The 15,459-nt window shown below is 44.9% G+C and overlaps 1 protein-coding gene across 1 annotated transcript; it reads left to right on the top strand.

The window, feature by feature from the left end:
* Positions 1 to 3,806: 3,806 nt before the first annotated feature.
* On the top strand, positions 3,807 to 15,389 carry LOC120757947 (purine nucleoside phosphorylase-like). Its single transcript, XM_040075685.2, has 6 exons — positions 3,807 to 3,948; positions 7,230 to 7,399; positions 7,685 to 7,788; positions 9,016 to 9,191; positions 11,594 to 11,784; positions 12,711 to 15,389. The coding sequence occupies exons 1-6, from the start codon at positions 3,926 to 3,928 to the stop codon at positions 12,926 to 12,928; spliced, it is 882 nt and encodes a 293-aa protein (XP_039931619.1). The 5' UTR covers positions 3,807 to 3,925; the 3' UTR covers positions 12,929 to 15,389.
* Positions 15,390 to 15,459: the final 70 nt, after the last annotated feature.

Here is a 15,459-nt window from a genome sequence, read left to right as displayed (position 1 = left end):
TTGATACATCCCCTAGAGCTGGGAGATGAAAGTGTTGGCTGGTATTAAGACATCTCTGCTCTTTTTTTCTGTGGTATCATTTATTCAGAGGTTTCGTCAAGTTGCTTCCTCTTTCTGCCTGAGTCTTATAAAGACGGTGAGGTTTTACAGAGCAGGCATACAATTTGTGAGTGCTGTGGCTGCTTCCCTGCCAGTAAACATCATAAACCCTTTACATTAACTGATCTCTGTCCTAAAAGCCTTTTTCCACTGCCGTCACAGGAGGGCTATTTAGAACTGCACATTTTGGGCAGCTGGAAGCTTTTTTCTGACGTCTGGCCTAACTGAACACGCATCTCCTCGGTTTCCTGCTGCCTGTCTTAAGTTTCTATATCTCTCCTGCCTCCATGGCAACATTTTTAGGCTGTCATGGAAGCATTGCTCTGCTCTCATTTTGCTCAGCTAACCATGACAGGCTCTTTGAACGTCTGGTTTTCTGTTCCCCTGGCCAACCCTTTGCTGCATTCACTGTGGTCAGAGGTCTCTTTCCTGTCGAAATACGATGAGCAGCACACGCACCGCTCCAGGCAGTTATTGCTACAGATTGTTATTAAAATGATCTATTGGGGAATATTTTTTCTGATATATAATTTGATTTTATTTACCTTTCTTGTGGCTAGTTACACTCCAGTGGCTGTCTGGCTAGCCAGTGTACAGACAATAATGAGTTTCCCGAACAAAGCCTTTCCAAATTGCTGCAAAATTCCTGAATAACCCTTGGCAGTAATTTTTTAATCAAACCTGGAACATGTGCTTTCGGTAATCAGCAGAAAAACAAAATCTTTCCAAGCTTTTGCCATTTCACCTTCCTCCAAAACACTGGGGCACAATCCTGGCTTTTTTGAGTATGAGAGAATTGGGAGAAATGCCCCCCAGCTAAGTGAGCACTGCACCTGTAAGGGCATGGCAATGCCTGTAGTGCTTTGGGGGGTACTGGGTACTTTCTCCTGGGCTAGGTGTCCCCACCGTGTAGAGACTCTGTGAGTATTTCTGCAGTTCTCAGTTCCCCTTCCCAAAAGAGTGATGTGCAGAACATGTGAGAAGACTGCAAGATAATTTGATACTGTGATAATGTCAGGCACACAGGAAAGTGGAGACTTACCCTAAAGCATTAATTAAATGTATTGATGAAATGCTTGCAAAATACTTCACGACGCTTCTTTAGATGGAAATTGCTGTAGGAATGTACAGCGCTGTTAGAAAACGATTTCAGGTGATTGTATCTGCATCCTGTAGCAGTTGAAGTTCTCACTACAGAAGCAGGGCTTGAATGACAGCCAAGGCAGTAAAATCAGGATTATAGATACAAATTGCTGCAGACACATACAGACAGAGACAACTGAGATTCCTTCAGGATGGAAGACTCTCAATACTTTTTTTTCGGCATTATGCAATCTATTCAATACCTTCTTTTTCTAGATAAATCTGATTTGGAGTATTCCCTGCAGTCTAATTGGCGTGAATGCCCTCAGTGCTCAAATTAATTTTGTCCTGGTAGGGTGAACATTTATTTCATACTTGTCCAGCCAATGCGGCATTACAGGTTAAAACTCAAGTAATTTCTGTTGCTGTTAAATAACAGACACTGCAGAAAGATAGATAAAATGGCCCCTTTTTGATAATCCTGTTTTCCATGTAAATCTAAACTAGGAAGGAGGTTGTCTTAGATGAGAACAAATTGGGAAGAGCTCTCAGGCTGTCTGATCTCTCTTGTCTGCTCTGCAAAAAAAGAATCAGATTAATGAATGTAATCAGATTAAGGCTAAAGAAGGGAACATATCTGGGGGGCATCAGAACTCTGCTGATACCAACAAACTATATGGAAAATCCACATTAAGGACCTAACATTGCTTTGTAATTTAATTTAATGGCAGCAAGTAATGGGTTTCAAAGAAGTCCTGAGTAGTGGCAAGAGGAGCCTGGACTTCCAGAGGGTAGAAAGACTTGAGTGTGCTGGGAAATGGCTCTAAGACCCTGGTTTTGGGTGAATTGCTTACGGTGATGGTGGCTTGCAGAGTCCTTTGGCACAGTGGCTCACTGCCAAGCAGTGTGGGCCCTCTTTGGGCACAGGGTGTGGTGCAATTAAATCTACCTAAAACCATCTCTGCTCTCAGTCTGCTGTGCTTTGTACAGAAAAACAATGCTAAAAAAGGAGGATATACCTTGAACAACCGGAGGCAGAGATGACCAAGATTCAGAAGTGGAAGAATGAGAATGACAAAAAGGAGACATAGCTGAAAAATGAGGGGAAACGTGGTAAAAACAGAGTTAGAAAGAGGGTATAGAAGGGAAAATGATTAATAGATCCTTACTGTTGATTTTCCCACTGCCTTCAGCAAACCAAGAGTTAAGATGCACCATGCCAGTGCAGCAATGAACTGGCAGCACCCCACCTGCTTCTCTCTGTAAAAGAGGCATTTTAAGCTTTCTAAGAGAAAGTAAGAAGGAAATTGAAATGTGAATTTAAGGGAGAAAGGGAGAAGGTCAAGAACTTGATGAGAAAAGCCCCTCATTATGGTTCCTCTTCAGGTCCATTTTCTATTTTTTCAGTGCCAACTGTATTTTCCAACAAATAATACAGAACTGTATTTTTAAATTCTGTTGGTTGTTGCAGACTCCCAGCCTGTGCTGGCTTCACTGGGTTTCTGCTTTCCAGCATGAAGTATATCTCTCTCTCTAAAAATGCCGTGGGTTTTTTTTCTTGCTGCATTTTTTACCTTGTTTGGCTTTAAAGTTCTCAGAGACAGTTTTCTGGGGTAACAACGGTCTGTTTGATGCAAGATCTTCAAGATCATAAAGGAAAGAGGAATGTAAGAAATAAGAAATCCAAGACCTGAAGTGGGTACTGCACAGTTTTCTAAATTTTTTGTTAATGTCTGGCTGATTTGTCTAAGAATTGACAAATTCTAATTGAGGTTTTATCCCTGCTTGGGGTATTTATAAATTCTACCCCCATGTGTCCATTTTGGATCTATTAAGCTGTGAGTGCATATTGTAGGTGTGGCCTCTCAGCTGGGGCGTGTAAGGTCTTTACTCATCACTGCTTTTCTTGAATTTTTTTGGCATTCAATTGTCTTGGAAACATCTCTGGCTCCGTAAAATGTGGTTCACATCAGTTGTTGGCATCAAACACCGATGCACAAACAGATCCATGTGACAAGGTTGTTTTTATATTTGTTTTCATACACAGCAAAGCTAAAATTAAAGGGACAGATGGTGGGTGTCTGTCTTCTTTCCCGTGTCTCCCATAATCTGCTGAACAGAGGTTTAGCATATCTCAAAGACGTGTTTCCTTTTGGGAAGGGTGAGGCAATTAAACATGAACAAAAAACCCTGAGGGGAGCTAATGGGTCATCACCCCTGGTTGCCATGAAAGAATGGGAAGGCAATGAATGATGTGAGATATGGAAAGCTCTGGTGTCAGTGGTAGGTGGTGCAGGTCATCTCGCAGAGTCTGCACAGTCCCAGGGGTTTGAATTGCACAGGAGCAGGTGACTCCAGCTGGTTCCCAGGTGACACAAGAGGTGCAAATCCAGGCAGATCTCTTGTTGTGTGTGTGTGCGTGTGAAATTTCTAGGCTTAATCTGCATTACAGTATGTGTGTGTGTGTGTGCATGCGTGTAAGCTTTCTGCAGAGCTCTAGAGCATGTGTGTCATGTGGGGTGAGGCCAGAAAAGCAGATGTCCTGACCATGCCACTCCTACTCGGGGATTAGAGATGCTCAGGGGACAGCGGAGAGAAGCTGGGACACACCTCCCTGACTCACTGCCGGAGACAGCAGCAGCTTCTGCAGGTTCAATAGGCCTCTGCTCCTTGGTCAAATAAAACCCTGCAGCTCCATTTCCAGCAACCATCCCCTTCTTTTGGTTATCCAGAGAGGAGGAGGATGGCCTATGCTGAGGAAGACAGGTAAGATGCTGTGAAATAGGGGATGCACAGACGTCCCAAGCTGGATGGGGTTAACAGAATTACATCGCTTTTCCTCACCTTGTTTTCTTTCTACTGGGCACTCAATAAATGTCAAACAAAGGCTGCTCAGAAGTAAACATCTTATTATTGGAGAGGAATCTGGCCATCTGCCTGTGCAGGTGCTGGTATTATGAAATATGACAGCAAGTAGGTGACCTTGGGAGAGGTTATGGGCCAGAAGAGGCAAATATCTCCTGTGGAGAGGCACAGCCTGTGAATATGTATGGCCGTGTGCCCCCAAACATAATGCTTTAGCTGCTTGTTGGGATATGTCTGCTTTTTTACATGGATTTGCTTTCAGCCAGTTTAGAAGCACAATAAGGGTGGGGGTTTTTTCATGCCATAAAAGGTCTGTCACCGGTGACAGTCCTGTGTTTTGCGACAGATGCGTTTCTCCAGTGGATGACAGCAATCACAATAAAGGGGATTGTGTTTTCAGCTGATCCTGTGATTTAATCCAAAGCGATGCTACCGAGCACTATTATTAGGTGTGCATTGTTAGAGCAGCCAGAGGGGCCTTTGTGCTACATGTATTAATTCAAGCTGTCAAAAAGCTTGCACAGGCCTTGTGCTCATGCAGTTCCAGGCTGAACGCTCTGTTTGGTGACCCACAGGTCAAACTCCCCCTTTGCTCCTGCTGAGCAGGTATCTCCCTTGCATTCAGAAATTATCAGTGCTTGCCAGTGCCTTTGATGTCATCCGGAAGGTTTCTGAAGGCTAAATACTGCGAGCGGATTAATTTTGGCATCGTTGTGCTCTCAGCACTGGGGACAGCTCCGATGTGCCCAAAGCCTTTGGGATGGGCAGGGCTCTGCCAGGGCCCTGTGCACTGGCTGGAGCCCCTTTCAGGCAAGGAAACATGCAGCACTGGGGAGTTACTTCTTTGGTTAAGGAGTATTTTAATATCTTCTGTTTAAAAGGAAAAAATTCACTGTAACTTGGCGTAGCTCAGTCAGTCCTGATGTCTTCAGCAGACATTGAATGGGTTCCATCCAACATTCCTAAAATTTCTGAGGATATAGGAATAATATCCATTTTCAGTGATATTTTGCAATGGTTTATGCACTTAAAAAAATACTGAAACAAGAAGTATCATGGTCATGAGGAAGAGCAGATCCTGGTGACCTTGTTCTTTCCTCATGCCTGCCACAGGTATGTCAAAAGCTTGGGTATTACATATAAATCCTCTTGGTTCCCTTGAATTTCTAAACAAGGATTACAGTTATTCAACAGAGAAATTGGGGGGAATTGTTCATTAATGTATGTAAAGCACTTTTAAACCTTTTGTCTGGGAGCAAGTGATAACATAGTCAAGTGTAGTCTTTATTAATGTCACTTTCACAGCTTCTGCTTACTTCAGGAGTTCATGATACACTTATAAAATTCAGTATGTGATGGTAAATAAACTTTCTCATTTCCAAACTTTTCCTTTGAAAAGTACTTCAGCTAAGTATGACTCTTCATTTTAATCTGTGTGTATGGAAGTTATTTCTTCCCATTGGATTGCAGGTTTATGACATTTTTGGGTATTTCTGATGTCACAGTTTGTAACTAGGACTGTAAGTCTGATATATCATATGCTGGATAAGACACAGTAGTAACTAGACAGGTAAGAGATTAAATGCTTACAGAAAACACCTGTGCAATGACTACTGACCACGTCAGTATAAAGAAAGAAAAAGCATAGAATTGAGAACCTTTGTTTCAATATCTGGTACTTTAGTTGGAGGAACCAGTTGTACATGGACAATCAAATCCTTTCAGTGGCCTGAGACATCGTGGAGTGAGGAGCACCACTTTGAAAGCTTTTCTGTCTGTCCTCTAAGACTGCTGAGAGCAGCAGCACAGCATTACTAAGGTTTACACCTCTTGAAACAAGAGACTTGACAAAAAAGAACCAAAAGAAACATTCCTGGAGAGACAGTGACTGCTTATCACCACCTCCAGTCAATTTTACATCACCTGCTCTCACCTCTCAATAATCAGATCAACTTTTCATGGAGAGAACCACTGCCCCTGCCTGTGTCGGTTCACTCCAGGGCCCAGTCCTCTATCATGTACAAGCATTAATTCTACTCATCAATGGTAATGATTGAGTTGCTTCCAAGAGCTGCTATTAGTACCCCTGCTTTTGAGGATAGCTTCCAGTCAACCTTGATATTGACTTTCAGAAAGTATCTGCATTGTCCTATTGGAAACAGGATTATAGGATTATTTTGCTATTGATCGTGTTTCAAGACTGTGATTAAGGCACCTGAATACTGGGCTAAGAGGTTAAAAGTTGAACTCTCCTCCCTTCCCATGAGACAGATACACAACAGGCACTGTAATGCCAACTTCTATCCCACCTTCAGGCAATTGGGCTCCCTGCTGGATAAGACTTTTAACCAAGGTATTTACTGAGTCCCTCTCTCAAATCAGTTGAAGATCTGGAGCCCAGATTCCTGGTTTTCACTTGTTTTGATGGAGACTGATGTCATTGGGGCTCTTGGCTATGTCTGGACTGCAGGTGTGATCCCATGCCCACTCTGTGGGAGAGAAGAGGCTGAGTAAGATCTCCGTGTTTATCCTTCTGTACTGAAGGCACGAGGTGCCGAGAAGGTAGGCAGGTGTCTGACATGTGCTACCAGCCTAGATGGAAGTAGTGGGAGCTGATGGCACTCAACACTTACAGAGATTGCATTCTCCATCTCTGTAATGGTGCTTGACTCATGTCTCAGAGGTTTACCTGAATCTTTACCTACTGCAGATGACAGTGTCTACTCTTTCATCAGCACAGCATTCCAGCTGTGTTGTTCAGGTGTCTTCAGAGCTCCACACTTGGATTTCCCCATCACAGGCTGGACATCCCCATGCACCTCATATAGATTGGAATTTCTCAGTCTAACTGTGCTTTTGCCTTTTTTCAGTAACTCGGGAGAGAGCAGAGCCCATCAGAAGCAGGAGTGGTTATGCTTTGTGACATTTCTGTGATCTAGGTATCATTAACCATTCTTCGTCTACAGAATGAAACCAGCCAAGGGGATTCAAATGATTTCCCTGTAGTCAGGAGTAAAATACATGAGATTAAATGTGATACATCTTCAATAATAGCAGTGAAGCTTCAATTATTATAGTCTTAATGAAATTTCTTTTTCTTTACACCTTTTCAGGAGTTTTATCCTTTGAAGCTTGTTCTTTGAATGGGCTGATAATCTCACTGACCTGTTCTCCTCCTGCAGAAATAGCTACGAGGTGTCTAAGGAAACAGCAGATTGGTTGCGTGCCCGCGCTGCCCAGCGGCCCAGGATCGCCATCGTCTGCGGGTCTGGGCTGGGAGGCCTGGCTGAAGTGTTGGATAACAAGACAATCTTCCTGTACGAGGACATCCCTCACTTCCCACGGAGCACGGGTGAGCACAGCTCAGGGCATCCACACCTGCCAGCAGCCTGCAGCAGAGCCTCACACAGGGCTCACTCAAGTCTGCAAACCAGTCCCACACTGGCGAAATGTGTGTTCACAGTAAAAAAACATCAATATCATAGCACGGAAATACCTATTTATTTATTGATTTGATTTCCAGCTCCAGCTTTGCAGTGCTTGGCCCTGCAGTAAAGCAAAACCATCAACTAACAGATCACTCTAAAGCCAAAGTCCTTGAGAGCTGTGACTAAAGTGACGCTCTGTTAATTTGCAGTGGCAGGGCACGTTGGCAGATTGGTGTTTGGGGAGCTGAACGGACAGCCCTGCGTGTGCATGCAGGGACGTTTCCACTCTTACGAAGGCTACTCTTTCAGCACGGTGAGTTTCCTTAAGGAAAACATTCACACAGGGGACGTGTGTTGTAAAAGCTGCAGAAGTGACTGCTTGCCTTGCTATCTAGCTGCAGGATGTTGGCTCTTGCAATGAACTTACGTTGCTCTTGAAATGAGTCTTCCTTAGATTTCAGATCTTTCCCCCTCCAGAAAAAATTGGGAGTTCAAGAGGTGGATGGCTTCTGCTGGGTGAAGGTCATGCTGCACAGCCACCCAAATTGGCTGACCCGACTACTCTTGCAGGGAGAAATAGTTTATCATAGAAGGCAGATTAATTTACACGCTTTAACTTAGTCAGTTTAATCATGATTTAAATCAGCAACAAGAAAACTTTGCTGAGAATAATCTATTTTAATCTTCTATTGCATTTGTATAGTTTACAGCTTTTTTTTCACTTAGAAAAAGTTTCCAGGCTACTGCAAGCTGCTATAACCTCCCAGCTAACATACTGGAATGTATGGAGATTTATGTTACCTACCGTGCACATATGTACTTTTCTGCTAGAAAACAACAATAATGTTTATTTATTGGCTCTTTTTTTTTTAATTAGGATAGCGCTGAGATTTTCCTTTTTGCACTGAGGTTGGTTGCATTTGGATATAAACTGTAATTTTTGGCACCACTCAACGTCTTATAGAAAAGCAACTATTTTAAAACCACTCAGTACAAAACTAGCTTTGTCAAGACAAGTTTGTCTATTAAAATGAACTAATTTCTTGAAGAAGTGGTGTCCATTATTAGGAATCTTTTTTCTCACAGTAGCATTTGATTGATAGCAGGTATCATCCAAATTCTTTTGTGACTCCTCAAAATCAAACTTCTTAATTTTTTTTTTCTCCAGCTCCCAATTGCTCCTTAGCTTTGGATTACTCTCCAAGTCCCTGTGCATAAGTAGTTACTTCAATCAGCACAGTGGTTTGATCTCTGCAAGACCTTGGCAGTGAGCAAAAACTATCTGCATGTTCTTTCTGTACCACCTTTATTTGACCTTAGTGCAACTGTAGGAAATGTGGTCTTGGATTTTAATGCAAGATTTTGTTTCATTGCAAGATAATGTTTAATTTGTTTAAAAAGCATGAACCTTCTCTTTAAATTAGAGGAATGTTTAACATTGAAGAAGGTTGTTTAGTCTCCATATGTAGACTCTTTGCATCCACAAATTGTGGTATTACAAATGTGATACTCATTGCACAAATGCTTTTGGTTCTTGCAGGTCACCTTTCCCATCAGGGTGTTCTTTCTCCTGGGGGTGGAGATCTTGATTGTCACAAATGCTGCTGGAGGACTGAATCCCCACTTCCAAGTGGGGGACATCATGCTCATAAGGGATCACATCAGCTTGCTTGGCTTGGGAGGGCAGAATCCCCTGCGTGGACCAAATGATGAGAGGTAAGTAAGAAGGCATCAGCTCTGTGTTACCAATGAATCCTTTCTTCTTCAGCCAGGGGCTGGGACTGCCAGTTGTGCTTACTGACAAATATTTACTGAGAGGTAGAGTTTGCTCCAGATAACCACAAGGGAAGAGTTACAGCAATAGCTGTGTGTGCTGTGCCACCTGCCCTGCCTTTCCTTGGCTGTTGCTTACTTTTACAAGCCTACAAGGAGTTTACACACAAACCCTCAGAAGGTTTTGTTTTGTACTAGTAGGCTTCTGATTCTTCTCCTGACATGACCAGCTGTACCATCTGCTAAAGACACCCACTGCTCCTCTTCCTACCAGCCCCTCTCTCGCTGGTTCCTCTTAACTGAGCAATCAGTTTATCAACAGTTTATCAACAGTTTATCAACTCTGATGAGAGGTGGTTGTCTTGGCAGCTTCTTCAGAGACCTTGAGATCTACAAGAGCAACGTGCTGCTGCCTGAACTGGGAAGTCAGGTTTCCTGTACTGGCTGTGTAGCAGAATCTTTACCTTATGGAAAGTGCAGAGAGGAGCTTCTAACATATCCTCAGCCCTGAACTGCAGTTGCCACCAGATTTGGATTTGCTTTGAGCAGGATGCTGGACTAGATGACCTCGAGGTCCCTTCCAAAATTAATTTATTATCCCAAAATCCTTCCAAGACACCATCAGAACGGTGGAAGGCCCATCTTGAAAAATGGACAGATTTGCAGGGCAGGCATCTGGATTGTCCTCAGATCTTGCCAGAGAGTAAGGTGGCCTGCATGGTTTTTAGTTAGTTTCTTCCTGATGTAACAGCAGACCTGGCTCTTGCTTCTGAAAGAATCTGAAAGGTACTGGCAGCTCCCTCAGGAGAGACAATCACTGTGCTGTGATTCTGTGGCAAGAGCGTAGTACCCATCTGAAGTGGAACATCTTTAGATTTTTGTAGGTATTGCTGTGGGTTGGAGGAAAATGATCAAAAGCAGGGAAGCCTCATGGAATGTTTAAAGCTCTGTGGACTTGCATAATTGCTCTGGTGCATGAGGAGAAACTCCAATCAAACAACTGCATCTGGACAACGTTCAAAGGCAGCATAGCTGCCTCATTGCCTCCTGAAAGCAGCTTCTTGGTGAAGACTGCAGTGCTTTGGGAGGTGACTTTTGTACTGCTGACCAAGGCATCAAAATGGGCGAAATGTCTTTATGAATCAGGTTTCAAAGTATTGCAGAGATTTAACTGAGCAAACTCCTAAAATCCTGTTCAGCTGAGCTACCAGGAAGGAATTATCTAAGCACAACAGAGCAAAACTAGAGGCAATGAAGTGATGTGGAAATAATATTTTTTTAATAAATTAGAGATTGGGCTTCTGCATTGCTGGCCATCCTTCAGAAAAGGAAAGCAATTTTCATGGTGATGAATACTTATTGCCTTAGACCAGAAGGGAAAGTTTGTTTTTATTTATATAATATTTAGTGTTTATAAAAACAAAATAAGCCACCTAGTGCCCTAAGCATTCAGCTGGAAGAACATGTAAACAAGCAGAAGCTTTAATAGTATAAATGAGGGACCCGGTCCACTCCTACTGAACCGCGTTGGTGACCACGGCTGGGAGTTTATTTTCCAGCTTTCCTCAGTGCCACCATAACAATCTTTGCCATCTACTTCTGCTCTCCTTGAGTCGAGAGCAGAATTCACTACATCAGGAGCAGGACTGGGCTGCTATTTTGAGACCTAAAGCAAGAGACCCAGTCTTGAAGCAGAAGATGAAAGCTACCTAAAATATGGCCCTGGAGCTCCAAGATGTAAAGTAGCTCCCTGCTATGATGGGCCTTAAACACGGGGACTGATGCTCCCTCAGGCCTGGCTCAAACCCCACTCAGGGACAGCCTGAGGGACTCTGTGCCTCAGGGAGCCCAAAAAGCAGCGGCTCTCTGGTGGGGAATGTTTAAAAGTCATCATGAGCAGTTACGGGTGAGAGAGGCAACTGCCCATCATTGCTCACTAGAGACAGAAGCCCTTGAAATACCATTCCAGAAGGGTTCCTCCAGTAGGGAAATAGTGCCAGACCTTCCAACAGCCATAACCTCTGTGTGCTGACAGGCCTGGGTGATTAGATCTATCAGGAATTTCATGCCCAGGTAGGTGCCCCATTCCTGGAAACATTCAAGGTCAGGTAAGTCCAAACTTTGAGCAAGCTGATCTAGCTGAAGGTGTCCCTGCTCACTGCATGGGTTTTGATGAGAAGGCCTTTGAAGGTCTCTTCCAACCCAAGTTATTCCGTGATTGATGGCAGAATTACCTGATAATAAGAGTGGAACACTTCCCTTTTCTCCAAAGAATGACCATGCCTGGACTCTGATGGGGGGAGCAGTAGCACCATCACACGGCTGTGTCCTTTACTGCCTTTCAGGTTTGGAGTGAGGTTTCCCTGCATGTCAGATGCTTATGAGCAAGATCTGCTTGGGCTGGCAATGGAGAGTGCACAGGAGCTGGGCTTCCTGAGCTTCACCAGGGAAGGAGTGTACTGCCTGCTGGCTGGGCCCTGCTACGAGACCATCGCCGAGTGCCGCCTGCTGCAGGCGCTGGGAGCTGATGCTGTGGGTGAGCTGCCAGGCTGGGCTGCCAGGGTTCTTTGGGCACATGCATCGAGAGTTAATTCTGCTCAAGGCTGACTTGCTTCAGTCTTTGACTCTCTAAATCTCCTGGGGCTGGAGAAATGAGCTCTGTGTATCTCTGCTTCATTCTGCAGTGGCTTAGTGCAGCTCCTGGGAGGATCTGCAGAAAGTCCCTGTGGTTACAGCTGCGCAGGGCAGGGATCTCAGCACAACTTTGTGTTTATTTCCCAAGCACAAAATCTCTCATGCTCAGATGGCTCCACTTCGGAAGCCCTGAGATAGGCCCAATGAAAATGAAGTATTTTTTAGTATTTTTCCTCTAATTCTGACACTGTAAAAATTTTCACTGTGCTTTTTCTCTACAATCCAGCCCTCCTTATGAGTCTTGTTTAGGAATGGTAATCGTGGATACCTTCCCAACTATGTACAAGAAAACTAAGTGCCATGATCCGTATGATTCCTCCAGCTATGATTCCTTCCATGACCCCTGGCTCATGGAAGTCTGTTCATTAATGCCTGCAGATTCGTTGTGTGTGAGGAAAGGAGCTCAGCTCCCCTCAAAGCCATTTTTATTTGCAATAGCTTTTTTAGCCAAGGAAGAGCCAAATGACACAGCACATCAGTACTTCCTTAGCGAGTCTGCAAGCAGCCTGACACACCTTGAGGAGGGAGCTGTGGCACAAGGATCGAATGCAGGAGGTTTATTTTGCTGAGCAGAGTTGTAACTGTAGTGCTGCAGCTATTTGAGCCTTGTACATATTACAGCCTGTAACTATTACAGAGTTCAGACACAGACCTGGGGGGAATGAGATAAGGGCGTGTGCTTGGACGTAGGATCATGGTTTGCAGCCTTGGAGAGATCATTTTTGTGTAAATCCTGACTCGTTCTGCTTCTTTCCTCTCTTACTGTAGGCATGAGCACTGTCCCAGAGGTAATTGTAGCCAGGCATTGCGGCCTCCGAGTCCTCGGGATCTCCCTCATCACCAACAAAGTGGTGACGAGCTACAACAGCCAAGAGAAAGCCAACCACGAGGAAGTGCTGCGCATCTCGGTGGTCCGGGCTGAAGCCCTGCAGAAACTGGTCACACACCTCCTTGGGAAGCTGGGGGAAAGCACAAACTCTCCATGACCTCCAGCCATTAATCCTTCATATCATGATGTGTTTGGACACTGCTGAGTGTTGGGGGAGAGCTGTTGGTGGGACTGTCCCCTTCTCTCCCGATTTAAAATAGACCTTTTGATCTTTGTGCTTTATCTGATCAGGTGCGGAAGTTTGCTCTGAATTTTGCCAGGATGATCCCCTCGTAAGCAGCCAGTGACCAAAACACTTACTGGCACTTCAACACTCTGGCACATTCCCAAACCCCAGTGTCAGCAGAGCCCCCAGTACTGTGACCTCCAGCTGTCCCTCTTGGTGCACGCTCCTGCCCCAAGTCTCTGCTCCCCATTGCCCATGAACCAGGTCAAGAGCTGGTCGTAGGGCTTGGTGCCTGCTGGGCCTGCTTTGGTAGGACCTGGTCTGAAGCCAGTGGAAGCCCACAGAAAGACTCAGTTTTGGATACATAAAACAGGCCAGGCTGAAGATGAGGTCTGCCTGGAACAAGCAATGGTGCAGAGCAGGTGAATTGCAATTGATTTTACAGCTTGGAAAACCACTGCATTGCCATGGGGTTGTGTGACCTTCCCCTCCCAGAAGGTCTCCTAGAAAGCCCTCTCCTTCCTCACCCTTGGCTCCTCGTGACCGGCTGCAGAGCTCCGTAGCTGTTTGCTACAATGCAACACATTCCCCAGCACCCCTCACACTTCTCTATTCTGTTTCATTGCCCAATTTAGCAGGACATGAAAACTCAGCTCAGTCCAAGACATGGCCTACCTGTGTGCCATGTAAACATTGCCAATCTGGAAACAGAATCCAGGTCTAGCTCTCCCTGGTTTTGATCAGTTTCTGGATGTCTTGGAGATCAGCGGCTTCAGCACTGCAGACTGGTTTCCTATTGGTGTTCAGAGACAGAGAGATCAGTTTGATCCCATGTTTCACATGAGCTTTGCTGCTGTCCCTGCAGCAGATTTTGGAGCATCAATGGTTTGTGGATTTTAACAACGGGAAATTACAGGGGAAATATTTTGAAACAGGTATGATATTTTTCTGGGACTTTCTTGGTCCTCTTACATAAAGAAATTGAACCAAGCAGTGAGTAAAGGACAAACAGGAGAGGTTCTCCCTTTCCAGAGTGCTGACGGTCTGTCAAGAAAGGGGGAACATTCACCAGAATGGTGCATTATTCATTGTTCCTCAAAGGTCAAGCTGAGCTGTGGATGCAGCTGGATGTGAAACAGTGATGGTAATTATTAGATAACCTTTTTCCCTGCATTTTTCTTGTAGTTCTCTATAAAGCCCATCACTGTCATAGCTAAATGTTTTTAGTTGACTCAGTGGTCTGAGGAGAAGACACCCAACCGGTCATGGAGAGCTCCCAACCTGCCTTCCTAAATTTAGCTGACCAGTTGTTTACCACTGATGCTCGCCCTCCGTCACAGCCTTCAGCCTTCCATGACATTTCTTCCATTTTTTTCCAGATGGGTATTTGCTTGAAGCCTTTCATGCTGCAACTACTGGTGTCAGCTGCAGTATCCATGGTGCAGATGTTGCCACCAGGAGGAACAGCTGTGCTGTGAATGTTTTCCATTAAATGGAAGCGCTTCAGGTGTAGGGGAGACCTTGGGGTGGCCCCCTTCTCTCTTCCTGGGCAATGTTACCTGTGGTCAGCCCTGAGAAATGTCTGCCCAGGCTGGTGTGCAGGACTTGTGGGAGGGAAGGATTCATTGTTTGTGTTTTCCTGGCACAGTCGCATGTTCAGCAGCTCCTGGTACTTGGAGGAGCCCAGAGGAACCCTCGGAGACAGCAGCTCTTCTCATTTGGTGGGTATCACCTTCAGGACAGTCTCTGGGACCAGCTCTGGTGGTAATCTGCAAAGGGAAAGAGGCTCCAGCTCCGTCTTTCACAACGCTGTTCCCTTTCCAGATCAAGCAGGAGTGAAGTGCTTGTCACGGGGGGCAGCATGAGCAGGGAAATATGAAAAGTGGCAGATGTGCAGAGCAAGAAGGAACCACTTCTACCTGCTCCCTTTTCAGACTTGTCCCAGCATGAGCTTGTTACAGGGCACAGAGAGAGCAGATAATTTCCCCTGCCTAGAAAATGGTGCTTCACATTCATCTAATTAATACTTGGTAAATACAAAGTCTCTCAAGTGGGAGTGGAAGGCAGCTGTGCAGCTCGCTGTAGCTAGCAGCAGCCAGAGTAGCTAAGGCTGGGATTTCAGCAGACTCCATTAATTAATCAGAGTCAGGCTGGGCTGGGATGTGAAGGGAAGCATCAAAAAAACCCTGCTGTTGTGCTGGTACTTCTCAGGCAGGGTTTGAGATGACGAGGGGCTTGGCAGCAGCACCTGCTTTCAGCAGGCCAGGTCTGCTCCTCTCCCCAGCTGCACCGGAGGCAGATACCATGCTCTTGTGTCTGAATACAGCTGACATGCAACTTAAAATTGAACCTGAAAATCACTGTACAGCTAAGTCTTCAGCAAATTATGTCTGTTAAAAAAAAAATCTAAAATGCATATGAGCCCTTAAACAGTTTGAGGCTCTTCTTTTAGCTGCCCAGAG

This window comes from Hirundo rustica, chromosome 11 (assembly GCF_015227805.2).
Source record: "Hirundo rustica isolate bHirRus1 chromosome 11, bHirRus1.pri.v3, whole genome shotgun sequence".
NCBI classification, from domain to species: domain Eukaryota; kingdom Metazoa; phylum Chordata; class Aves; order Passeriformes; family Hirundinidae; genus Hirundo; species Hirundo rustica.
The sequence above is the reverse complement of the archived record's forward strand: the minus strand, read 5'-3'. Positions and strand labels throughout refer to the sequence as shown.

Coding starts and splice junctions, on each gene's coding strand:
- LOC120757947 (XM_040075685.2), top strand. CDS start 3,926: ATGGCCTATGCTGAGGAAGACAG. Junction 7,789..9,015: donor AAGGCTACTCTTTCAGCACG/GTGAGTTTCCTT, acceptor TGGTTCTTGCAG/GTCACCTTTCCCATCAGGGT. Junction 11,785..12,710: donor GCTGGGAGCTGATGCTGTGG/GTGAGCTGCCAG, acceptor CTCTTACTGTAG/GCATGAGCACTGTCCCAGAG.